A 26,529-nucleotide genomic window follows, 5' to 3' on the forward strand; every position below is an offset into this window, starting at 1 on the left:
TTGCTATTGGCTTTACGTCGCACCGACACAGATAGGTCTTATGGCGACGATGGGACAGGAAAGGGCTAGGAGTGGGAAGGAAGCAACCGTGGCCTTAATTAAGGTGTATCCCCAGCATTTGCCTGATGTGAAAATAGGAAACCACGGAGAACCATCTTCAGAGCTGCCGACAGTGGGGTTCGAAACCACTATCTCCCGAATACTGGAGAGTGGCCGCACTTAAGCGATTGCAGCTATCGAGCTCGATGTGTACCATAATTAAGGCCACGGCCAATTCCTTTCTACTCCTAGGCCTTTCCTGTCCCATCGACGCCATAAGACCTATTTGTGTCGGTGCGACGTAAAGCAAATAGCAAAGACAGTTTGGACTATTAGGCCTACTGTTACAGACATACGTAAAACACATCCTCAATAACAGGAGTAAACAGAAATCAGCGCCGCCGGAAAGCAACCTTGTAAAGCCCAGTGGGAGACGATGGGACATTAAATGGCTAGGACTGGGAAGGAAGCGACTGTAGCCTTAATTAAGGTACATCCCCAGCATTTGCCTGGTGTGAAAATAGGAAACAACGGATCTTCAGAGCTGCCGACAGTGGGGTTCGAACCCACTATCTCCCGAATACTGGATATTGGCCGCACTTAGGCGACTGCAGCTATCGAGCTCGGTGAACTGCTATTGTAAGGTAATATATAAATTATTATTATTATTATTATTATTATTATTATTATTATTATTATTATTATTAACAACTAATACATTGGAACTGGCAAGAACTCCGGTGGCGGTCTTTACTTATGTAGCAAAACAACGTATTAAAATTAAAACAAATTGCATAACATTAATAACAAAAAAAATTCCACGAAAAACAGATAGGCCTACCGTATTACAAGAAATTTCACGATGAAAAAAGATTAAAAATAATTACATTAACACAGGAAACAAAAAATGGGAAATATTAAAAGTGACGAACGAGTAGTGCAACGTAATAATAAAAAGCATTCACAAAGAAATAACTTGAATGTAGCGCAATATAATTACATCGTATAATTTAGAAATTCATCCGAAAGTTAGAAAATACCGTATTTCATAACAAATAATGTACTGCAATAACAGGTTACAAAGCAATCACATATGGAAAGACAGAAAAAAATCAGTTAAATAAACTTTCTGTCGTAATCGAGTTAGCGGTGATACAACTGGGCATCGAATCAAACTTGATTCACTTTACTACATTTCGAACTTCAGTTATTCAAAGCATATGATTTTGTAACTTTTATTTGTTGATCTAGTAACGTTTTCAAGTTAAAATGTCGTTTTTCTGAGTTCTGGAGAAAGTTGACTTACCTGCTTTCCCCCCTGACTCTTCATATAAATTCACAGACAAATATTTTCAATGCCTTAACGAAACGACCTACATTAGATTGAGTAGTACAGTTACCACTAGCTTCATATTGTAAATACAACATCATCACCTACAAATTCACACAATACTTAAACATTTGCAATATGAAACTTGTGTGACGTGAACAATTTTGCACTCGCGTATAATTTAATCTTTCGACTCATGAAAAAAGCCCGTCCACTTTTCACGCACGAGTTACATAAATAACGATTATGTCATTTTGTACCAAGACTACTATTTCACGAGGGCTGACAGTAATTCGTTGAATATTAACTGTACTAAAACAAAGGTGATGAAATTCAGAAGGGGAGAAAAACAGTGGACTACTAGTGTGTTCAGTTACGGCTGTGAACAAGTGAACAAGTTGAAATTGTACGGTATCGTCTTTTAAATACCTAGGAATCATTCATCAAACTGCAGGCTCAACCTTCACACTGCGAATACAAGAAAGAGCGGCAGCAGCAACTAAGCCATGTATGAGATTCCTAAGTACCAGAAGCTCTCAATAGGTATCACAATGACACTATTTAAGCTTAAAAACGCCCCAATTTCAAAGTATGATATACATAAATCTGAATGACATATATAAATAGCCAATGAGTCATTCTTCTTGGAGGACATAAAGTTCACACTTGGATTCTCTGACAATGCTACATCGATTGTCGTACGAAGAGAAAGACGAGAGAAAGCTCAGCAGACTCCCGAAGAGTTCTTTAACGCGGAAATATCTGGGAGGGCCTAACTGTAAGTTACGCCATATATACACACGCTTCGGCGTCCACGGTATCCACGGGAAGAGGTCTAACTAGCGGATTCCACTCACAAAGGGAGGACTGTACCTGGCGACTCTGTTCATGATACCATGTAATGAACTGTGTCAACAGATCGCAACCGCTGAGTACATTTGCCAAAGACTGGTGAAAGCATTTGTTTTATGTACGTTATGTTTTACGTATTCAAGTTTGCACGCATATTGTGCTTTTTTTTTAAAAAAATGATATTTGTTCGTGGCGTGAACTCTGTAGATCTTTTGCCACTACTTTCACCATTGATAGGAACCTGCGTGTGTAATGGCGGAAGTGTAGAGTGTTGAATGTGAGGAAAGGAGCGTTCAGGACGACACAGACAGCCACTCCCCAGGCCAGAGATATTAATCATTTACAATTAAAAATCCCTGACCTGGCCGGGAATCGAACCCGGGGCCGCCGTGTGACAGGTGGGTGCGTTGCCCCCTACACCGCGGGGTCGGACCATATTGTGCTTAATGATAATAAAAAATACTAGAGGACCCGTGATTCTACTCAGCATTCGTTATAAATATGTCAGAAAACGTGTCTTGATATGAAATTACTCCATGCGCTGCCCGGGTACTTTTGTGAATGTACAGTATACTTTTAAGACTTTTATCTATATATTAAAAAAATCATGAAAACTAAAGTCAGTCAGTCCGGCCATTTTATACGGTCGATTTCCTTTATTTTTTAAACTGAAAGGTATTCATGCACAGATTTGTCATCAAGTACTATAAATCACTTAACTTCCGCCTTCCTCAAATTATTTGATGTTTTTCAATTTTTTGTCTCTTTGAAGGAATCATATCTTTGGTTCTAACTGAGGTACGGAGTTCGTTTTGGCCTAAGAACACTCAGTAGATCAAGCTCTTTCATTTCAGCTCTTAACTATTCAAATTAGTTGATTTTGAGGAAAGTTATGAGTGCACATTCAATTTGACGTCTCATTTCTTCAACATTTTTTCCCACTGAAGCAATCATATCTTTCGTTATAAATGAGGTACGGAGTTCGTTTTAGCCTAAGAACACTCAGTTGATCAAGCGCTTTCTTTTGAGGTAATAACTACTTAAATTGGTAGATTCTGAGAAAAGTTATGAGTACATTTGTCTCCATGACGAAGATCTTTGAAGGACTTTTTAACGGTTCGGCGCGTAGTGTAGTTCCAAGGAACGTTTAATTCAATTTCTTTGTGTGATGTATTTTCAAGTGTTTTGTTGGCATAATATTACATTCTATACAAATACATCCTTGAAGATAGTAACGAACAACACCATACTTTGTACATTGCGGGCGGAGCCAGCGGGAAACTGCTAGTTACCTGTTAATTAAGCATGAAGCGAATTTTTGCATATTTCTTTATTGTGACGTTGACTGATGTTTTACGAGCTATTTTGTACTGTTAGAGTTATTGATGTGTGTTTAATTTAAATTTTAATTTAAATTTTAAATTTAAATTTTACTTCTAGATTACCGGTATTTTATTTCTCGTTAAAATTTATCTTTAATTAATTCCCTCTCATTATATTCCGTTGGTGCGAAGATCTGGCCATCGTATTTACAACCAAAATCCTAAACAATCCACGAAAAAAATGCTTATCTCAAGGATATTGTCATATGCCAGAAAGTTAGTGTCGGTTAAAGAGACCTGTCAATATATCGACAGTGGCAGATGTGATAGGTGCACACATGCCGATCTATCGTCAAGTATGGAAAAGAATGATAGGCAAATTTCTCCACCGACCATCGAAAAAAAAAAAAAAACAACACCTTTCCTACAATCCGATTTAACCATGCAGTCCATGTATAAGAAACCAAAGTAAGTTACTGCACGTTAACTCAGACTGTACTGACTAAACATTCCAGTATTAGTGGTCCTGGCCTACGTTGTCTAACACACCTTAAAACAGGCGGCCGCAGACATCTGTTCCATACCAGGAGTAAGTCTTGCTTCACGTCTTACTTTCATTTGCATTCTTTATGTGACTTTAAGTCTCCAATAAGTGTTGCTGTTTACCTTCAAAGCTGAGTACTGTTTTCTGTACCCCAACATTGTTTTGTATAGTACAAATACATTAATCAAGAAAATCTCCAATAAAACACGTTTTTCAACAAATCGTTAACCAAGTCCTACAGCCGTGAAAGCTCTTTGTGGAGTGGAAGGTAAAGGCTTACACTATCCGTAACCTCGGCATTAAGAGGAATTATTGGTTAGCCCTATGCTAGGCTGCCTTTGCTCCCCACCAGGAATTAAACTGGTACTCATTCCTTGTGTAGGCTAAGGGAATTCGGGGGTCAAGTGCTATTCCAGAAGTTGAATCCCCGTTTCTAAATATGTCGACTTCTTAACAAGGAACTGAACCCATGTCCTCTTAACTTTCCACACACAAACACCCAGTCCCCAACACATAAAAATTAATCAGACGAGACGCGATTAAAATCGCCGACCCAGCCGGGAACCTCTGAACCTAAGGTCTCAATGCTGGCCATTCATCCAAGGAATCGGACACAAGAAACACTCCATAACTAATATCTTTTCAGCAGTTCAACAATCTCCATGCATAAGCTTCAGCAAATCCTGGATAACAACCGAAAGAATAAATAGACACTATTAACCTAAGGATTGCTTCCAAATTCATGGAGAATAGGCAAGGTATTTTCTGTTTGTCTGCTACCTGTTTAACGTCGCGCAAACACGTACAAGTCTTTGGCAACACTACTTAGAGAAAGGACTAGGGATAGTGCGAAGGCAATTACCATAGCCGTCATTAACAAAGACACAGCCTTGGCATTTGTTTAGTGTGAGAATAGGAAACCATCTTCGCACCTATGAAATGGCGTATGAACTCTGACGCTGATGACGTTGTGAAATAAGCAAGCAACCCAGCTTGTAGCTTTATGTGGTTGTTGATATCGTGTTCATAGCCACGGGACATCTAGCTCTACGCGAAATCTATGATTTCTCATTTCAAATATTCACATGCATTGGCCGGTATTCGAACCGCAGTTGTCTTGGTGAGAAGCCAGAGATAGTATATCACTCGACTATCACACTCCCACGTTGTGAAATGTATCTCCTATTCAGAGAGAGATGTTTTCCTCACCATCCAAAGAAAAACTTACCATCGTTCTTCCATGGACAAGTTCTTCCTTTTCATTAATTCGTCCACTGTGAAAATTTCCTTCTTGCAATTAAACTGTTTCCTAAGTTTCTTAGAGCATCTAGCAGCCGGAAAAAAACACCAAGGACATAATTTGAATAATTATAATCTATCATGAGCCCCAAATAGGGAACAGTTCCTACCGCACCACAGCAACAAGAAATCAGTTGTGAAAAACAAAATCCTACTAGATGTAATCAACAAACTAGGCTTATAAGAAACAAAATAATATACTTATTATAGGTTGTCTAATACTACGACTTGCAGCTTTTTAAAAACACACAGCTGAAGAAAGCGTGAAGAGCCTGTGTTCTTCCTACAAGAAAAACTCCATCTTATGCCGCTTTTCCCACACTGTGGGGTCGCGGGTGTGAACTGTGTCACACATGTGGATTTGGCCGGATGCCCTTCCTGACGCTAACCCTATATGGAGGGATGTAATCACTACTGCGTCTTTCTGTAGTGGTTGGTAGTGGAGGATGTTGTCTGAATATGAAGAGGAAAGTGTTGGGACAAACACATACACCCAGTCCCCAACACATAAAAATTAATCAGACGAGACGCGATTAAAATCGCCGACCCAGCCGGGAATCGAACCCGGGAACCTCTGAACCTAAGGTCTCAATGCTGGCCATTCATCCAAGGAATCGGACACAAGAAACACTCCATAACTAATATCTTTTCAGCAGTTCAACAATCTCCATGCATAAGCTTGAGCAAGTCCTGGATAACAACCGAAAGAATAATTAGACACTATTAACCTAAGGATTGCTTCCAAATTTATGCAACAAAAGAACCCCTAATGGGGATCAAAATAGTTAATGGGCTATAGACTAATATAAATTTTGCATGTGAACTACACGTTATAATGGAGCTTTCAAGAATATCAACAACATGATGCTATCTCAAAGTCGAAATGAGATAAATACATCATTAGGCCTACTAATAGTAGGGCGTAATGATAGTAATAACGACCTTATGTCCAGACTGAGGAAGCCATTTACATTGTTCCATTTCCGGCTAAAGCGACATTGAGATCCATCCTGAGTAATTCTTCTTCTTCTTCTTCTTCTTCTTCTTCTTCTTCTACTACTTTTTATCCCCTAGGGTCGGTTTTTCCCCCACACTCAGCGAGGGATCCCACCTCTACCGCCTAAAGGGCAGCGTCCTGGAGCTTCAGACTCTGGGTCGGGATACAACTTGGGAGGATGACCAGTACCTCGCCCAGGCGGCCTCACCTGCTATGTTGAACAGGGGCCTTGCGGGGGAATGTGAAGATTGGAAGGGATAGTCAAGGAAGAGGGAAGGAAGTGAACGTGGCCTGAAGTCAGGTACTATCCCGGCATTTGCCTGGAGAAGTGGGAAACCATGGAAAACCACTTCCAGGATGGCTGAGGTGGGAATCGAACCCACCTCTACTCAGTTGACCTCCAAATACTGAGTGGAGCCTGTTCCAGCCCTTGTACCACGTTTCAAATTTCGTGGCAGAGCCGGGAATCGAATCCCGGCCTCCGGAGGTGGCAGCTAATCACACTAACCACTACACCACAGAGGCGGACCCTGAGTAATTTTTCCATTTTAATTCCTGAAATGCAGAACAATACATTTTTAAGTTCAGAAGCATCTGTCACTAACTTCAGTTGTGAATACTTTCAGTTATACATACTACAACATTAACGACAATAATGTCCAACTCTATGGCTAAATGGTTAGCGTGCAGGCTTTTGGTTCAAGGGGTTCCGGGTTCGATTCCCGGTCGGGTCAGGGATTTTAACCTTCACTAGTCAATTCCGATGGTTCGGGGATTGTGTGTGTGCTCGTCTTCAGCATTAGAATGTTCATCATAAGTAGTGCCTCAGGCGTCCTATCAGACGTCAACTCGAAAGACCTGCACCAGCTTCTCCGGAGGCCACACGCCGTTATTATAGCGACAACAACAGAGTTATGGGGCAGGCTGTAAACAATGAAAGTACATGGGAACGATAACTATGTCCTTATCCCATTGAGCGAGTTGGGTACTTGGTACCTTCCGTGTAGTTGTAAGTTTGCATTTGGGAGAAGGTTGGTTGAAACATGCTGTTGGTAACCCTAAGGGAGGATTTTTGTTGGTTCCCGAAGGTCACTAACTCCCCAGTTCTAGCCCTTACCCATCCCAGCGTCGCTGGAAACCTGTACGTGTTGGTGCGAAGTTAAACCCAACAAAGAAGAAAAACATCTATTACAAAATTTAGGAAATATACAGTCGAAACCTTTTTATTGCGACATCGCTTTTCACGACGTATTGGACATAACGGCGAAATCTAACGGTCCATCTAAATCCTATATAAACAGTGTATTTAAGAAAAAACATCTAGTACGACGTCGCTTATTGAGTGTGAATAAATTAATTCCATCCCCTAGTCTAAGGAGTTTGGACAGCCAAAGTAGGGGAATGCCTGTAGGGGTGAAGTACAGTGGGGACTTCGAGGGCCCTGGGACCGCTATGGTAGCTGTGAAGGCCCTTCAGGAACTCTGAAAAGTGGTGGCAAAAGGGGCTCTGGTTAAGACGCAGCAGGTCGTTATGCTACTTAGGTTCCAGAATGGGTAAAGGAAAACAGAAAAAAGTAAATAAATGCAATGTAAATTTTAATCTCATTTGAAGTAATTCCACATAAAGTATATCAGTTGACTATATTTGTAAGTAGTACAGGAGATATTATTAGTAGAATTTTGTAAACAATATAAATTTACTAAGGATGAGCTGTGTGTTTAATAGAAAAAATTGTTAGCGTAAATTGTATAATATTGTATTATAGGAAAATTTTGTTCTCTTGTTAATTTAATATTTAGTGCTTGACAATAATGTATTTTAGTGTACCATTTGCCACCGAGGTAGGCACCTCATTTGCAAATAAACAGATTTTGATTTTGATTTGATATCGTATAAAACGACGCATTTTTTTCACATTTTCGGAGAAATGTATCGGCTATAACGTCCAGTGTTGATTTTGTTTGTTACGTATTTGGGGATTGCTGACAACAACGTAAAGCTTATTTTCATAATATTGTTTTCACTAGTTTGCAGATTTCAAATTAGTCTCTATGTTTAAGTCGCTGTGAATGTCGCAAAAGAAAAGGGAAGTGTTTAATATTGAAGGAAAATCACACATACGATGGCAATTAGAAACAAAACAAACGTCAGCATCGCGAAGTAGTTGATTGTAGCACATTCAACAATTTGTACGTTTTTTTCTTTTTTTCCCCCTGCTATTTGCTTTACGTCGCACCGACACAGATATGTCTTACGGTGACGATGAGATAGGAAAGGCCTAGGAATTGGAAGGAAGCGCCCTTGGCTTTAATTAAGGTACAGCCCCGGCATTTACCTGGTGTGAAAATGGGAAACCACGGAAAACCATCTTCAAGGGTGCCGACAGTGGGGCTCGAACCCACTATCACCCGATTACTGGATACTGGCCGCACTTAAGCGACTGCAGCTATCGAGCTCGGTACAATTTTTACGATGTGGAAGGACAGACAGAACATCTCATTTATTAGCCAAGATCGCGCGCGACATTACTGGTCAATTTACATTATTGCTACTTCTTTCCTTAATGATTATTGTATATTTTGCTTTTTTTTTTTTTTTTTGCTATTTGCTTTACGTCGCGCCGACACAGGTAGGTCTTATGGCGACGATGGGGCAGGAACGGGCTAGGAGTGGGAAGGAAGCGGCCGTGGCCTTAAATAAGGTACAGCCCCGGCATTTGCCTGGTGTGAAAATGGGAAACTACGGAAAACCATCTTCAGGGCTGCCGACAGTGGGGTTCGAACCTACCATCTCCCGAATACTGGACACTGGCCGCACTTAAGCGACTGCAGCTCTCGAGCTCGGTGTATATTCTGCTGGCATATTATTCTTGTACATAGTGTGTAAAAAATTAGAAGAAAAATTACACTCAGCTCCAGTCCACAAATACTGTATAGTAAATAGAGTAGGTATTTCACTTTCGTTTTTTAAAGTTTTAAATTTATTCTGTTAATTAACTGTATAAGTGTGCAACCTGAAACTTACGGATATGACTTTTTTTTTCCAATTTGCTTTACGTCGCACCGACACAGAAAGGTGTTATGGCGACGATGGTCTTGGAGAGGCCTAGGAGCGGGAAGGAATCGGTCGTGGCCTCAATTAAGGTACAGCCTGGTGTGAAAACATCTTCAGGACTGCCAATAGTGGGGCTCGAATCAACTACCTCCCGGATGCAAGCTCATATATGACACTTTTAGCAACAACAAAGAAAGACACGTTTGTGCGACTGTTGGCTATAACGACCGTTAATTGCTGGTCGGTTCGGAATCGTTATAACCGGTTTAGACTACATTTCCACTCTGTAGAAAGCACATACAGCTACATCGTGTAAAGTCTGAAATAAACAAGATGAAAATATTGCTTGAAAACTCCATCCAAAGACATTTTAGCAGAAGTCTGTCATAAAGGTGTATTGAAGATTACTTCACTTCGGACAACGATTAAGCGGCTGATACCCTGAGTTCGGTAATTATTGTTTACACTGCTGATCAACTGAGGCTAGGACTGTTTAAGCTGTCCTCTGTACCGATGTTAGATATTGTAATGTATGGGTAGAGTAGGTAAGGGTTATTCTGCCCGAAGGCAGGTCCGAACCTCCGCAGAGGTGTTCCTGAGCCGGAGTTTACGTGCGGTAGGGTGGCCAGTTCCTTTCCGCTCCTCCATTCCCTTACCCCCCACCAACAGCGCGTGGCAACCCATCCAATTCCTGACCACGCCCAATGTTGCTTAACTTTGGAGAACTCACGGGATCTGGTGTTTCAACAGGCTACGGCCGTTTGCTTATGGGTAGAGTATGAGAGGTAAAATCTGGAAAAAAATTCATTACAAATAGCCACCGAAAGTCCTTGATAAAATCACCATGGAGGAATGTTTCAGTGCATTTTAGCATGTAAAATAAACGAGGAATACTCTGTAGCATTCCTTCAGCCACTTTCGTGATCCAGACGGATTTCACTTTTAGAAGACCTGCTCTGTCAGCCAAGCACGCCAACAAGCATAATCAGTACCTAGCAAAGGTGAAATAAAAATAAATGTTCTTCTGGAGCAATTTTCTGAAAGTTCGATCTCAAAATCATCGTCATGTAACTCCTCTAGCTTCCTGTTGTCGTTATGTTCCAAGGATAGCAAGTTCGATTCCTACGGAGGTCGGTGGCATTTGAGGGTATTTAACTGCAACAACTCCGCGACGTAGGCTTCCACCACAATAAACAATTCCTTTTGAGACCAAATGTAACAAATTGGCGTTTCTTAAAGTGTATAGTAATTGAAGTGAAATTAAACAATTATTATTATTATTATTATTATTATTATTATTATTATTATTATTATTATTATTAATTTAAATAGCAATGCCGAGTTTGAGGAAAACTTTTGGGTACACGGAAAACACATGGTGTTGATGGGCATGTTTTTTTAAAACTCTTAAATTAAAATCACAGGTATCATGAGCAGATACATAGGTTTCATAGACTGGTATATATTTCAGGTTAAGTATGCATTCCTCTGTAAATTCATTATGTGTCTCCACAATACTCTACTTTCAGCTAGCTCTGTGGCCTCGTTTAGTTCCACGTGCACCTCTTATCTTTAAATCGGTAGAAACTGAGGCTAACCATCGTCACCTCGGCCTTCCTCTGCTTCTCTTACTTTCCACGGCTGAGCCGATTTATACATAGCTCATTCAACGAGTTCATTTCTAACTTAACCTGTATCGCCGCACTCCAAATATCGTCCTAACATTGTTTCCAACTGTAGTACAACCAATCACCGAGCAAGGACCTGTGCGGTTTTGGCCACGTAGCTATCAGCTTGCATTCGGGAGATGGTGGGTTCGATTTCCACCAGCGGCAGCACTGAAAATGGTTTTCCATAGTTTTCCATTTTCACACCAGGCAAATTAAAATCATGGTCGCTACCTTCCCAATCCTAGCCCTCTCCAGTCCTTGCTTCGTCGAAAACCTTCGATGTGTTAGTGTGACGTTGAAACACTAGCAAAAAGAAAAAAAAAAGAAAAGCTTCTCCCTCCCCCTCCCCTAATTTGCTAATTTCAACTTGCGCATTTTCTTAACTGTGAGTCTACAGTCAGCATAGTCAGTGTCAACATCAACGTGGCTTCAGAGAAAGCAGGACAGAATTTTATAAAAAATGTTTGAAAGATACAGCCAAAGATTTCGTAATTACTTTTGTTGACATTTCAAAAATCCTTAATAATCTGCAATTATTTAAATAATAATAACTGATCTCGAAGAATATGCTAACAAATACCATAAAGCAAACTTCAAAAGTGATATTTCCAGAAATTTTGAGATTACAATTGGGATCAGACAAGGAGCTGGATTCTCACCATCCCTCTTGAACTGTAGTCTATTCCTGAAAACGTCATATAAGAATAGAGAATGCCCAGGGAGTAAATCCAAATTAATTAGAAAATACAACTAGGTTATAGAAGACACAAACTGAGAGTAGACTGCCTAGTTTTCAGATGGCCTAAAAGTCTTGTTAAGTTCAGTGGAAGTGAATAAACTTGTAGAAATATTGAAAGAAAAAGCCGAAGTAACGGGTTTACAGACCTATTTTCAGAAACCACTTCGAGATATACATCAATATGGCCCGTAAGAAAATAAAATCTGAATACAGTTAAGTTTACAGAAATGTCAAATTCTGGTTTCTAGAAAAAAGTAATTGAACAAAACGTTTCAGAAAAGGAAGCCAGTAGATCAAGAATTACCGGAGTGAAGATAACCTCATCAGTCATCACTTAACCAAGGACATCTACAATAAGAAACCAGGAAACTTTAACGGTAAATTTAAGTGTTACTCGTCTGTAATTAGCCAAGCAATCGAATGTCTGGCACTGAACAAGAAAATGATGAAGAAATAACTGGAAATCGCTGGAAGAAAAGTGTAGAAAATACTGTACTGGGACCAGTTAAGTGTATATAATGGTACATAAGACGACATAACAATGATCTTAATAAACTTATTGGGAATATTTCAGTCAAAATTTAAAAAAAAGGAAAATTGTTTTCTATGGACACTATCAGAGAATGAATTTCAACAGACTCGCGGGAGAACTTTTCAATTACTTTAGAAGGAAATGACCAGTAGGTAGTTTAGGGGAAAAAAAAAACAGAAAATGGCATAAAAGTACTGTAACTTGCACTAGAAAACATTCACGTCACCACATAAGGTAAAGAGCTACATAGCTCTAAGGGTTTCCAAGAAAAAACCACGTACCGTTTGTACACAGGAAAAAAGCAACATGGAGAAAGAATTAAGGAGAAGTGTCAGAAAAGAAAGAACGGAGGAGTGAAGCTGTTGAAATTAACGTAGTCCATAGTAGCGTGGCACATGATAACCAAGAAGAAGAAGAAGAAGAAGAAGAAAATATGTCCAATGTCTTTGTAGTTCAAGCGCTGCAACTGACATCAATAAATTGTTGGCATTTGAAAGATAATAAAGTGAAAAACTAATTCAAGACCACGTCATTTCTAGAGCCTCTGAAAATCGTAAAAAGTAGTTAGTGGGACGTAAAGCCATCTCTCACCAAGGGCCCAAGGCCATCTATTTGTAATGCTAAACAAGCTACTACATTCATCTTCTATGTTTACGTAACTTGTTAGTTTCTGCTGTCTCTTCCCTTTGCGGCCATGGACGTCTGGGATTTTTCACACAGCACAATTAATAAATCTTAGTAGTTAAATGCACACAACTACTGAGAGATCGGATTGACAAACGGCATGGCTCAGAAGTCCGCGGTTTTTTCGGGGCACTGATAGTAGCTAATCTGATCGTGTTTTCCCCTCGTATCTCCCCTTCGTCCGCCTCTGTGGTGTAGTGGTTAGCGTGATTAGCTGCCACCCCCGGAGGTCCGGGTTCGATTCCCGGCTCTGCCACGAAATTTGAAAAGTGGTACGAGGGCTGGAACGGGGTCCACTCAGCCTCGGGAGGTCAACTGAGTAGAGGTGGGTTCGATTCCCACCTCAGCCATCCTGGAAGTGGTTTTCCGTGGTTTCCCACTTCTCCTCCAGGCGAATGCCGGGATGGTACCTAACTTAAGGCCACGGCCGCTTCCTTCCCTCTTCCTTGCCTATCCCATCCAATCTTCCCATCCCTCCACAAGGCCCCTGTTCAGCATAGCAGGTGAGGCCGCCTGGGCGAGGTACTGGTCATACTCCCCAGTTGTATCCCTCAACCAAGAGTCTGAAGCTCCAGGACACTGCCCTTGAGGCGGTAGAGGTGGGATCCCTCGCTAAGTCCGAGGGAAAAACCGAACCTGGAGGGTAAACAGATGATGATGATGATGATGATCTCCCCTTCACTTTCTCGGAACAAATACCCATACCGTAACCGTAACTCACCTTAAGTCTAGATTCTCTCTTCCTAATAATAATAATAATAATAATAATAATAATAATAATAATGACGGGATCAGCGCCTCAGGCGGTAGAAGTAATGGACTTCTGCGCCCAAGTTTATTGATTCGCTCCCAGTTCAGTCAGATTTTATTTGAAGGTGTTTAAATACATCAGACTCGTGACGGTAGATTCACCGGCTTGTTAAAGAACTCCTGCGAGACTTAATTCTGGCACCTCAGCGTCTTCTAAAGTCGTAAAAGTAGTTATTGGACTGTAAATCCAAAAACTTCATTATTATTATATTGCTATAAGGTGTTCAAGACCGGGCGAGTTGGCCGTGCGCGTAGAGGCGCGCGGCTGTGAGCTTTCATCCGGGAGATAGTGGGTTCGATCCCACTGTCGGCAGCCCTGAAGATGGTTTTCCGTGGTTTCCCATTTTCACACCAGGCAAATGCTGGGGCTGTACCTTAATTAAGACCACGGCCGCTGCCTTCCAACTCCTAGGCCTTTACTATCCCATCGTCGCCATAAGACCTATCTGTGTCGATGCGACGTAAAAGCCCCTAGCAAAAAAAAAAAAAAAAAGTTTTTCAAGAGAACTGCAGAGTGCCAACATTTTGCACTAATAAGGTAAGGCCTACACAGTCACCAGTATTTAGTTCTTTTAAATGTAAACCGACTACTCCGGGATTCAATTACTTCATGCTGATCATAAAAATCAAAGCTGATATCGTCGTCATGAAAACAGGACCTCAATTTGCACGTGGTGGAATCCAATCCACTTCGTGACTTTTCATTTCAAAAATCCCACGTAGGCCTACATTCGTAGGTATTGGAACCGCAAGTGTTAATCTCTTAATCGACATACCGCCCTTTTACAGAGAGGATTGGATGATCTCAGGTGTCTCGTTACGTTCAATAGCACACAATTTTAATGATGATGATTATTATGCTTGTTGTTTAAAGGGGCCTAACATCTAGGTCATCGGCCCTCACACAATTTTACTACTAATGTTAATAATGGCATTATTTTTACGTCCCATTAACTAATTTTGACGGTTTTCGGAGGCTCTGAGGTGCTGGAATTTTGTCCCGCAGGAGTTCTTTTACGTGCCAGTACATCTACCGACACAAGGCTGACGTATTTGAGCACCTTCAAATACCACCGGACTGAGCTAGGATCGAACCTGCCAAATACAATTCTAAAACTTCGAATAGAGTGTAATATAACACCTATCACCTTGTTTTTTAATTATCTTGACAGAATTACGAATTGATGTCTCGTATTGTTATTGATCTCTCTAGTTTCAATTCTCCAGCATGAGGCCAAGCCTCTTTCAGTATGACGTCTTCTCCGTTTGAAATCTCCATTCACGATGTCGCATATTTCGTTGCTGGCTAGGAAGCGCGCGTTTTTCGCATGTTAAGTGGATACAGTGAAGTTAGTCAGCCGGATACGGCTGTCGCTTCGTTTCTTAGCATCCAAAAATAACCGACAATATTAAGTTTCTCATACAATGATGATGTTGATATTGGTGAACTAAACGAACGTAATGTATTTATTTTATGTCCAGTTGAATGAATGTACAGTTGTCCATTATTTGTAGATGGAAATGTATTTTAGAGAACCATTGAAACATTCTATGAATTGAATGGTGAATTAAGGATACCTCAGAACTTGAAACTGGAATAATTTAATTAATTCCGGCCCCTTGGCAGAATGGTCAGCATAGTCACTTTCCGTTCAGATTATTCGAATCCCGGACGGGATGCGTTTTCTAACCACGTCTGGTTAACCCGTTTAGCACGCGGGCTGGGTGTTTGTGTTAATCTTATTCTTCATTTACATGCAACACATCATACTATCAAGCACTTCAGAATACATTCCTTCACGTAAGGCTGCGTCAGGAAGGGCATCCAGTTGTAAAGGAAGAAAAGTATGATTATATTATAGAATAATCACTTCCTCTTGTTAACAGAGTTTGTAACCAGAAAGAGGCTGTATTTGTAACTTCCAACAAACTGGCGTATGTTTCACTTATCGTTAAATAATAATAATAATAATAATAATAATAATAATAATAATAATAATAGTCGCCTCTGTGGTGTAGTGGTTAGCGTGATTAGCTGCCACCCCCGGAGGTCCGGGTTCGATTCCCGGCTCTGCCACGAAATTTGAAAAGTGGTACGAGGGCTGGAACGGGGTCCACTCAGCCTCGGGAGGTCAACTGAGTAGAGGTGGGTTCGATTCCCACCTCAGCCATCCTGGAAGTGGTTTTCCGTGGTTTCCCACTTCTCCTCCAGGCGAATGCCGGGATGGTACCTAACTTAAGGCCACGGCCGCTTCCTTCCCTCTTCCTTGCCTATCCCTTCCAATCTTCCCATCCCTCCACAAGGCCCCTGTTCAGCTTAGCAGGTGAGGCCGCCTGGGCGAGGTACTGGTCATACTCCCCAGTTGTATCCCCCGACCAAGAGTCTGAAGCTCCAGGACACTGCCCTTGAGGCGGTAGAGGTGGGATCCCTCGCTAAGTCCGAGGGAAAAACCGAACCTGGAGGGTAAACAGATGATGATGATGATAATAATAATAATAATAATAATAATAATAATAATAATAATACCTTGATTATCTCGGAGTTCTAAATGAGACTCCTGGAACTGAATGTAGGCCTGTTCAGAACAAAGAGGACAATTGATTAGCGAAGGGTTGAAATTCCAGCTCTTGGCCATTCTCTAAATTGAGCTCCGTGGCAGACTTCGGGCAGACTTCAAGGAATCTAACAAATGATCAGAACTACTCTCTTCCAAACCCTAGACTAATCCTTTCCGATTCCCATATTTGACAGTCCTATGCTTGACGTACCGGTGTAAGATATTGTAATGTGTGGGTAGAGTATGCGAGGTAAAACCTGAAAAAATGTTCATAATAAAACTTTCTTAATTTGCTTACCCTCCAGGGTTGGCTTTTCCCTCGGACTCAGTGAGGGATCCCACCTCTACCGCCTCAAGGGCAGTGTCCTGGAGCTTGAGACATTGGGTCAGGGGATACAACTGGGGAGGATGACCAGTACCTCGCCCAGGCGGCCTCACCTGCTATGCTGAACAGGGGACTTGGTGCGAGATGGGATGATTGGAAGGGATAGACAAGGAAGAGGGAAGGAAGCGGCCGTAGCCTTGTTAGGTACCATCCCGGCATTTGCCTGGAGGAGAAGTGGAAAACCACAGAAAAACACTTCGAGGATGGCTGAGGTGGGAATCGAACCCGCCTCTACTCAATTGACCTCCCGCGGCTGATTGGACCCCGTTCCAGCTCTCGTACCACTTTTCAAATTTCGTGGCAGAGCCGGGAATCGAACCTGGGCCTCCGGGGTGGCAGCTAATCACACTAACCACTACACCACAGACGGACCATAATGAAACACCGAGCGAAATGGCTGCGCAGTTCGGGCTACGTAGGCTTTGGGGAGATGGTGCGTTCGAATTCCACCATCGGCAGCTCTGAAGATAGCTTACTTTGGGTTCCCATTTACACAGGCCGGGCGAGTTGGCTGTGTGGTTAGGAGCGTGCAGCTGTGAGCTTGCATCCGTGAAATAGTGGGTTCGAGCCCCACTGTCGGCAGGCCAGAAGATGGTTTTCCGTGGTTTCCTATTTTCACACCAGGCAATTGCTGGGGCTGTTCCTTAATTAAGGTCACGGCTGATTCCTTCCCACTCCTAGGCCTTTCCTATCCGATTGTTGCCATAAGACCTATCTGTGGCGGTGCGACGTAAAGCAAGTTGCCATTTTCACAGCAACCAAATGTTGGGGCTTTATATTAATTAAGGCCACGTCCTCTCCTCCGCAGTCCTCTAACCCTTCCCTATTTCGTCGTCGCCAGAAACTTATTTCAGTGTATGCAACGTTAATGCACTAGCAAAAACGACGTGGTAGGCTGCTAGTTATTCACGTGAGACGTCTACATTCTGCGACAGACATACTCCTGAACACGTGGCGTTCTACCTCCAATTCTCCACAGCTACGAATCAACCACCCACACGAACGGCATACTCGTTTCGTTTATAGGAGGCCAGCACTTGCAGGTCCAGGTTTGCAACACTCCCGTAGCCTCCCGTTTTACAGATGCATATTTGCTTATTCGTTTTTCAATCACGTATTGAGTCTATTTTCTTCTTGCGTAAGTTTCCTATAGGATTTTATCTGCTTTTTAGTCATATACTTGAATATTTTTCTAATGCATGCCAAATTTCGTCAATTCAATATTGCTAAATTTACTGTCATACCTGATTTTTTCTGATATATATCTTTCAGACCTGACTCGTCTCTGCCCGACATCCATACGCCAAGCTACATCGCGCGGTGACTGACTTTCGACCACCATGAAAGAAATTCGAACGAGTTAGGTGCAGTACTACACATGATAATATACAGGGAGTTTCCGTGATGATGATCTAACGCCGGTGGTCTAATTGGAGTCCCAAACTGTATCACTTCACAGGCATGCATAGTGAGACTTTAAATACTTAAAACTGTACACTCCACAGACATGCAGAGTGAGACTTTAAATACTTAAAACTGTACCACTTCACAGACATTCATAGTGAGACTTTAAATACTTAAAACTGTACCACTTCACAGACATTCATAGTGAGACTTTAAATACTTAAAACTGTACCACTTCACAGACATTCATAGTGAGACTTTAAATACTTGAGACTGTAAATACTTAAAACTGTACCACTTCACAAACATTCATAGTGAGACTTTAAATACTTAAAACTGTACCACTTCACAGACATTCATAGTGAGACTTTAAATACTTGAGACTTTAAATACTTAAAACTGTACCACTTCACAGACATTCATAGTGAGAATTTAAATACTTGAGACTTTAAATACTTAAAACTGTACCACTTCACAGACATTCATAGTGAGACTTTAAATACTTAAAACTGTACCACTTCACAGACATTCATAGTGAGACTTTAAATACTTAAAACTGTACCACTTCACAGACATTAAATACGGTATGATGGCTATTCCCTTCTGAAACTCCTTCAGGCAATATACACTACATGAAGAAATGTCAAGGATGCGTATTCTGAGTATCGTCCGTCCAAAGGTTCTATACGTGACTATTGTAATAACGAGAGGAAGCAATATTGCAAGTCTTTGACGAATACTAAGAGATATCAGGTGGTGCTAATGGTGATTAGTGCTTTAAGAGGAGTACAAATAGGAAACGCTAGGTTCTAAATACTAATCCGAGGAGAAAAGGAAAGATGCCTGACCGCTCTAGAGATGAGGGTATGGGGAAAAGGAAAGGAAGAGACTGAAAGACTCTAAAGCCTCGCAAACCTAATACCGCCAGGGTTGGGAGAGATGATTAAGGGAGGTTGGATAGAAAAGGTAAAAGCTAGGAGACTTGCCCTAGGAAGCAATCTCAGACTCAGCTAGGAGTCCTGTGGTCGCCAGTCCACAGTCCCAAGTTGCCAGCCCTTTGGGGGAAAGAGACATCAGAGATGCTGACTAGATCCGTCATTCCGTGCAGGTCTTGAAAGTCCATGGAGGAGTGGAAGGTACAGGCTTCCACTATCCGTAACCTCGGCACTAAGTGGGATAGAGTGGTTAGCTCTATGCCCGGTCGCCTTTGGGTCCAGGAATTTAGCTTCTACTCATGTTTTGTGTAAGCTTAGAGAATCTCGTTTCTAATTTTTTTTTTTTTTTTTTACATTAAAAATGTTACCCATGTGACTGTTGCTAGCATGGTGCGGTTCTTGTAAGGCGGATCGTTCGACAACCATTCTTGAATGGCTAGGGCACGTTCCTATTTCTCTTTTACTGAGCGAGTTGGTTATGCAATTTGAGTCACATTGCTATGAGTTCGCACTAGGGAAATGTGAGTTCGAACCCCACTGTCGGCAGCCCTGAAGATGGTTTTCCGTGGTTTGTTCGCTTTTTTCTTAGTCTTAGGCCTGACTATCCTATTGTCGCCATAAGATCTGTCTGTCTCGGTACGACGTAAAACAAATAGCAAAATAGCTATTTCTCCTTTGATTATTTTTTAAGAGGGGCTGATAATCCCTTAATGTTGGCCCTTAAAACATCACCACCCTGAGCAACCATGCTGGACATTTGAATTGAGTGGCTCAGACGGTAAAAGTGCTGAACTTCTGAGCCAAACTTGGCGGGTTCGTTTCTGGGTTAGTCCGCTTCAAATATATCAGCCTTGTGTTGGTAGATTCACCAGAACGTAACAGAAAATCTATGGGACAAAATTCCAGCATCTCGGCGTCTCTGAATACCGTAGAAGTAATTAGTGGAGCGTAGAACTAATAAAAACTCACTCTCATTTGACAGAACCGGGCAATATCAAAAGCTACGAATATGCGCTTGGTTGAATCACTAGTGTTCTCGGTCTTTTTGTTTTGTTTTTGTACGGCTGTGAATTCGGGACCGTGAAAGCTAGTGACAAAACTGGAATCGACGTCTTTGAGATGTGGTATTGGCGGAATATGATACGTATTGATTCCATTATAGACGAACTATGCGTCAAGATACGTCTATCTTTCCGTGTAATTGAGTGTTACCTCCAATTCTTTGACGAAGAGAAGGACAGAATTTGGAAAAGACCATTTTGCCAGGGAAAGTTGAGGCAGTAGTCCACAAGGAAGAAGAGCAAGTAGATGGTTAGATCAAGCAGAGATCACCAGCCTGCCTCTTCAGATTATATTTAAAAATCCTGAAGTCCGCTGTGAATAGAGACATCTTGTCAAGGTTGCAACATAGAAATGATAAAGTAAATGAGATCACGACGCTCAGCAATGAGCAGAACGACTAATGATGATGATGATGATGATGATGATGATGATGATGATGATGATGAGATAATAACATCATGATCATCCTTCTAGATTCATCTACTCAACAGAATACCGTGAACCAGCTGTTTATAAGTTAAACATCAAATTAAACTTTAAAGGATTTGCCGTTAGAAGAAAGATGTAGTATTAGTGAGACTTAAAGTTAGCGACCTTAACTCTAAATTAGAATCAGGCATAAAATTTAAACCACTGGACAGATCAACATCAAATTTTTAGCACGGTAAGTGTATCTCGTTCAAATTTTGTACAATAAAATAATAATGCGAGTATTATCGCTATTTTAATTTAACGACAATATCTAACGTGACCAAATTATGTTATTTCCGTCCATATAAGAGACACTTTTGAAGCAAATGCATAAGAATTAATTATTCATTTTAAAACTTGGTGGATAAATTGTGACTTAGTTGAGTTTAATATTTTCTTGTGTCACGAAAGCTACTCACAAAGAAGTTGCTGTTGATTCATTGCATGAGACTTAGTGCTTCTTTCACCATGTACCTGAGTGTGTAGAAACTAGATGGGATCCTTTTTTATTGTGATATCAATGGTATTATGCGTACAGTACATGTAATTATTTAGATGTACTAAAGTATGGTATCTGTAAGTATGAATGTAGTGAAAATGAATAGAAAGCTACCGAGCAAATGGTTTGCGGTCTTGGTTACATCCCACTCCTAATCTTTTCCTATCGCATCATCGCCATAAGACCTATCTGCGTCGTAAAGCAGATTGTAAACAAACAATAAATAAATAAATAAATAAATAAATAAATAAAAATAGAAAGCTCGCCCAGAATAGCTGCTGTCAGAGTTGGGATATGAACCTCAGATCTCACATATACATCGGGTCCTACCAAGAGGCGTGTGTTAATTCATTAAGCTACGGATTTCATAAGAGAAAGCAATGAAGATGGTTCTTTACGTCCCTTGAGCAAGTAAAAATAATTGTTGACTAGTGCACTATTAACGAGTTAAATATTATTAAGCAAGTAATCAAGAATTCATGGACAAATAATATTTTGCGCCGAATGATTCAACAAGCAGCTCTCGTTTTTACTCCCCCAGAATCACCGCGACGTAAAGGATAGTAACATAATATTATGAAATTGGTTCACCAAAACTTACCTGTACACCGCAGCTGTTCTTGGTTCGATTCGGCCACCATTGTCACTCAAAAGGGCACAGTTATTATTCGCAGACCACTCACGATTTATATCGCATGACGCCACCCACCAACGGTGCGGCGTAGCGTTAGCCGCACAGATGACTGGCTACAGCAGACTGTCCGAGCCGAGCGGCTGGAGAAAGGCTCTCTGACGTCATTGACCTACATCCCTTTCATTCTTTCTTTCTCTCCCTTCCCCCCCCCCCCCCCTCACCCTCCTAGTCAGACAGGAACCTGTTTTCGCTGCCGGTGTAAACATTTATGCTTGCGCGGAGGCAATAAAAATACCAGCCCTACCAATACGGAAGTCAGAATGCTACAACGGCGTTGAACTTCCTCTAGGGTCCATCCTAACTAAAACGCATCAAACCAACCAATGGTTTTATTTTATAAGATAGGAACTGTTTTCGGAATATCCAATCTGATTGGTTAGAACCCATATTCTTCGTACCAGGAAGAATACGAAAAGAAAAAAAGTAGAAGAATTCCAGGGTGTCAAACACAATATAATAATATAACCGAAGAGTACAAACCTAAAATCCTGAACAAAAGTGTTATTATTATTATTATTATTATTTGCTAGGGGCTTTACGTCGCACCGACACAGATAGGTCTTATGGCGACGATGGGAGAGGAAAGGCCTAGGAGTTGGAAGGAAGCGGCCGTGGCCTTAATTAAGGTACAGCCCCAGCATTTGCCTGGTGTGAAAATGGGAAACCACGGAAAACCATCTTCAGGGCTGCCGATAGTGGGATTCGAACCTACTATCTCCCGGATGCAAGCTCACAGCCGCGCGCCTCTACGCGCACGGCCAACTCGCCCGGTATTATTATTATCATTATTATTATTATTATTATTATTATTATTATTATTATTATTATTATTATTATTATTGTTGTTGTTGTTGTTATTATTACCGTGACTTCGTGGTGGACAGAGGTGAAAGACGGTGCGGGCGTCAATGGGTCAATATAAGACAGTCAAAAGGTTAATTTAAAACTTTTAAATTAGAGTTATATTTACTTCTCCTTTTTTTCTTTCCAGATGTTAAATTTTAACAAAGTCCGCCTCTGTGCTGTAGTGGTTAGTGTGATTAGCTGCCACCCCCGAGGCCCGGGTTCGATTCTCGGCTCTGCCACGAAATTTGAAAAAGTGGTACGATGGCTGGAACGGGGTTCACTCAGCCTCGGGAGGTCAATTGAGTAGATGTGGGTTTAATTCCCACCTCAGCCAGCCTGGAAGTGGTTTTCCGTGGTTTCCCACCTCTCCTCCTGGCAAATGCCGGGATGGTACCTAACTTAAGGCCACGGCCACTTCCTTCCCTCTTCCTTGTCTATCCCTTCCAATCTTCCCATCCCCCCGCAAGGCCTCTGTTCAGCATAGCAGGTGAGGCCGCCTAGGTCATCCTCCCCAGTTGTAACCCCCGACCCAGAGTCTGAAGCTCCAGGACACTACCCTTGAGGCGGTAGAGGTGGGATTCCTCGCTGAGTCCGAGGGAGAAACCAACCCTGGAGGGTAAACAGATTAAGAAAGAAAGAAAGAAAGAAAGAAAGAAAGAAAGAAAGAAAATTTTAACAAAAAAATATTCGCTAAGCAACAAAACAAGATTTCAGGGTACAGAACTATCTCGTTGGCTTAGGTACAAAGTTTGAAAAATCAACAAATTGCCAGTTAACAATCTGAGCTTAGAGCTCCCACATTTACAATTTTACTTGAGCTCTACTTCTTCATTCACATATTAGTCAAGGAGACGGATCTCCCAATTTCTTTTACACCAAGGTAAGAGCCTCCTTGCTCTACAAGTTTGTGTAGGAGACTACTCTCTAAACCTTATAACATTATAGCCTTCCAAAGGCACCATTCAAGTTTTACATTAATTTACATTTTCAAAAAATGTCCAGGCCTATCAAAGGCACAACCTACATTTTAGAATTCAAACAGCATTTACTGTCTTAGATGCTCAATAGTCTTAACATCTTAACATTAAAGGAATGAAAATGTTTAACAGGGGTATCGAGTACCCATCCTACCAGGCCTTTGTGAAAAACAACAGGTTAAGTTACTGGCCCAAAACTCAAAATGGTGAGGAGGCGGACACTTGCTTCCTTGAAAATCGAAATGAAAGTTTAAAACCCCATTTGGGCTTATGGCCCGAAGTTACAGAGGCTCATCCTATACTATTGAAGTAACTAGATGGAGAAAATATTTAAGTTACAGAGATTACAAACGATTGCAAAATCATAGTCACCTCAAAATCAAGTTGATATGGAACACGAGAGGGTATCTCACTTTCTTCTATTCCCTAATTTCGGCTGAGTTCTTTGGCTTGTTAGAAATTTACATGTAAGGTTTGAAAGTTACATTTTAGAAAATTAAAGTTACATTATTAAAGATTGCAAACCTTCCCCTCGAGCTAGGTTTCAAAGATTATTACTTAGTTAAACCAGGGCTGCCATTACCTTGAGCAGATGGACTTCTCGACGATGGACAAGGCACCCGCGCCTCCCTTCACAAACACGCACACTAGACTGGAGCGTTGAATAAGACCACCTGGTCGAAAAATTTGCCAGCTTTTATACCCCAGAAGAAGGTTCCAGAAGCTCTGGGCTAAGGCTCGACACACCCCTAATTTTCATTGGGTAATTATATAGATACAAGACAAGCCTTATTGGCTGAAAGATAAATATACAAAATTTTCTATTGGCCAACATCTTGAGTTGGCGTGAAGAGGTAGAAGTATAGTGAAATTTAGCATACCAAAACAAAGAATAATCAATTCAGTTTAGGAAACCTAGGAATACAAAATTACTTAACAATTTTGGTAGTCAATCTTCACCCCAGAGGACATAACATAAGTTTGTAGTAGAGACATCTGTAGGTAAATGTCCAAACTTCTTGTATTAGTTGTTGCAAGTTTCAGATTTAAGATAACATTCTTCAAGGCGCTTCATTTGAATGAACGGGGCGGGTGTACCTACCGGTTATTATTATTATTATTATTATTATTATTATTATTATTATTATTATTATTAGGTTCGTTACGACCCCTGAGGATCACGAGTGACTTGCTCGGTACGTCTTCTTTCTTCCCAATACCTCTTCATTCTCTCACTCCTCCTCTTTCTCTCGGCTTCTGTGATCTGAATCTGGATCCTGGTGTCTGTCCATCTGTGACCTTCCACGAGCTTTTTGTATTTGGACCTATTCTGTACTGTCATCAGTGGATATTTTTCCTTTATGCCAAAAGTCTCCCAGTCTTCTCTGACTTCCTTCATCCACTTATTTCCAGTTAAGCAGGTTGCATTCCATATCTTCTTCGTCAGCCTACTGTCATCCATCCTCATGAGATGTCCAACAAATCCTAACCTTCTCTTTCTTATCACACTCGAAATTGGTTCTATACTCGCATATAGTTCCTGCCTTGATCTGTGTACCCAAATTTCACCTTGCTTTTATTATTATTATTATTATTATTATTATTATTATTATTATTATTATTATTATTATTATTATTATTATTATTATTATTATTATTATTATTACGATTTTATTATTATTATTATTATTTGCTAGCTGCTTTACGTTTCACCGATACAGGTAGGTCTCATGGCGACGATGGGAGAGGAAAGGCCTAGGAATGGGAAGGAAGCGGCCGTGGCCGTAATTAAGGTACACCGGGCGAGTTGGCCGTGCGCGTAGAGGCGCGCGGCTGTGAGCTTGCATCCAGGAGATAGTAGGTTCGAATCCCACTATCGGCAGCCCTGAAGATGGTTTTCCGTGGTTTCCCATTTCCACACCAGGCAAATGCTGGGGCTGTACCTTAATTAAGGCCATAGCCGATTCCTTGCAATTCCTAGGCCTTTCCTATCCCATCGTCGCCATAAGACATACCTGTGTCGGCGCGACGTAGAGCAAATAGCAAAAAAAAAAAAAATATATATATATATATTAAGGTACAGCCCCAGCATTTGCCTGGTGTGAAAATGGGAAACAACGCAAAACCATCTTCAGGGCTGTCGACAGTGGGTTCCAACCCACTATCTCCCGGATGCGAGCTCACAACTGCCCGCTCCTAACCGCAGGGCCAACTCGCCCATTATTATTATTATTATTATTATTATTATTATTATTATTATTATTATTATTATTATTATTATTACAATTTGCTTTACGTCGCTCCGACATAGATAGGCCTGACGATGGGATAGGAATGGCCTTAATTGAGGTACAGCCCCGTCATTTGCTTAGTGTGGAAATGGGAGACGAGGAAAAACCATCTTCAGGCCTGCCGACAGTGGGATTCGAACGCACAAAAGTTTCGTCCAATCAAGCAGACATCTTCAGATTCTCTGTAGGCCTATTATATACAGCCGGGCTGAGTGGCTCAGACGGTTGAGCCGCTGACTTTATGACCCCCAACTTGGCAGGTTCGATCCTGGCTCAGTCCGGTGGTATCAGGTGCTCAAATACGTCAGCCTCGTGTCGATAGATTTACTGGCAGGTAAAAGAACTCCTGCGGGACTAAATTCAGGCACCTCGGTGCCTCCGAAAATCGTAAAAGTAGTTAGTGGGACGTAAACCCAATAACATCATTACTATCATGTGCAATCAGAATATAGTTACTAAGGAAATGCATATACAACTTATTTATAAATGGTCAATTATTAGTTGTGTTGCTGTGCTGGATGTCCTTTCCCACCAC

The 26,529-nt window shown here is 41.2% G+C and overlaps 1 protein-coding gene across 1 annotated transcript in view; it reads right to left on the minus strand.

The window, feature by feature from the left end:
- LOC136870987 (uncharacterized) overlaps positions 1-21,912 on the minus strand; it is a 170,643-nt gene extending 148,731 nt beyond the window's left edge. The window contains exon 1 of the mRNA XM_067144952.2: positions 21,788-21,912. Coding sequence (XP_067001053.1) covers positions 21,788-21,827 — 40 coding nt within the window. The 5' untranslated portion in view covers positions 21,828-21,912. The remainder of the gene's footprint in view (positions 1-21,787) is intronic.
- Positions 21,913-26,529: the final 4,617 nt, after the last annotated feature.

The sequence above is a fragment of the Anabrus simplex genome, chromosome 1 (assembly GCF_040414725.1).
Source record: "Anabrus simplex isolate iqAnaSimp1 chromosome 1, ASM4041472v1, whole genome shotgun sequence".
Taxonomy (NCBI): Eukaryota; Metazoa; Arthropoda; class Insecta; order Orthoptera; family Tettigoniidae; genus Anabrus; species Anabrus simplex.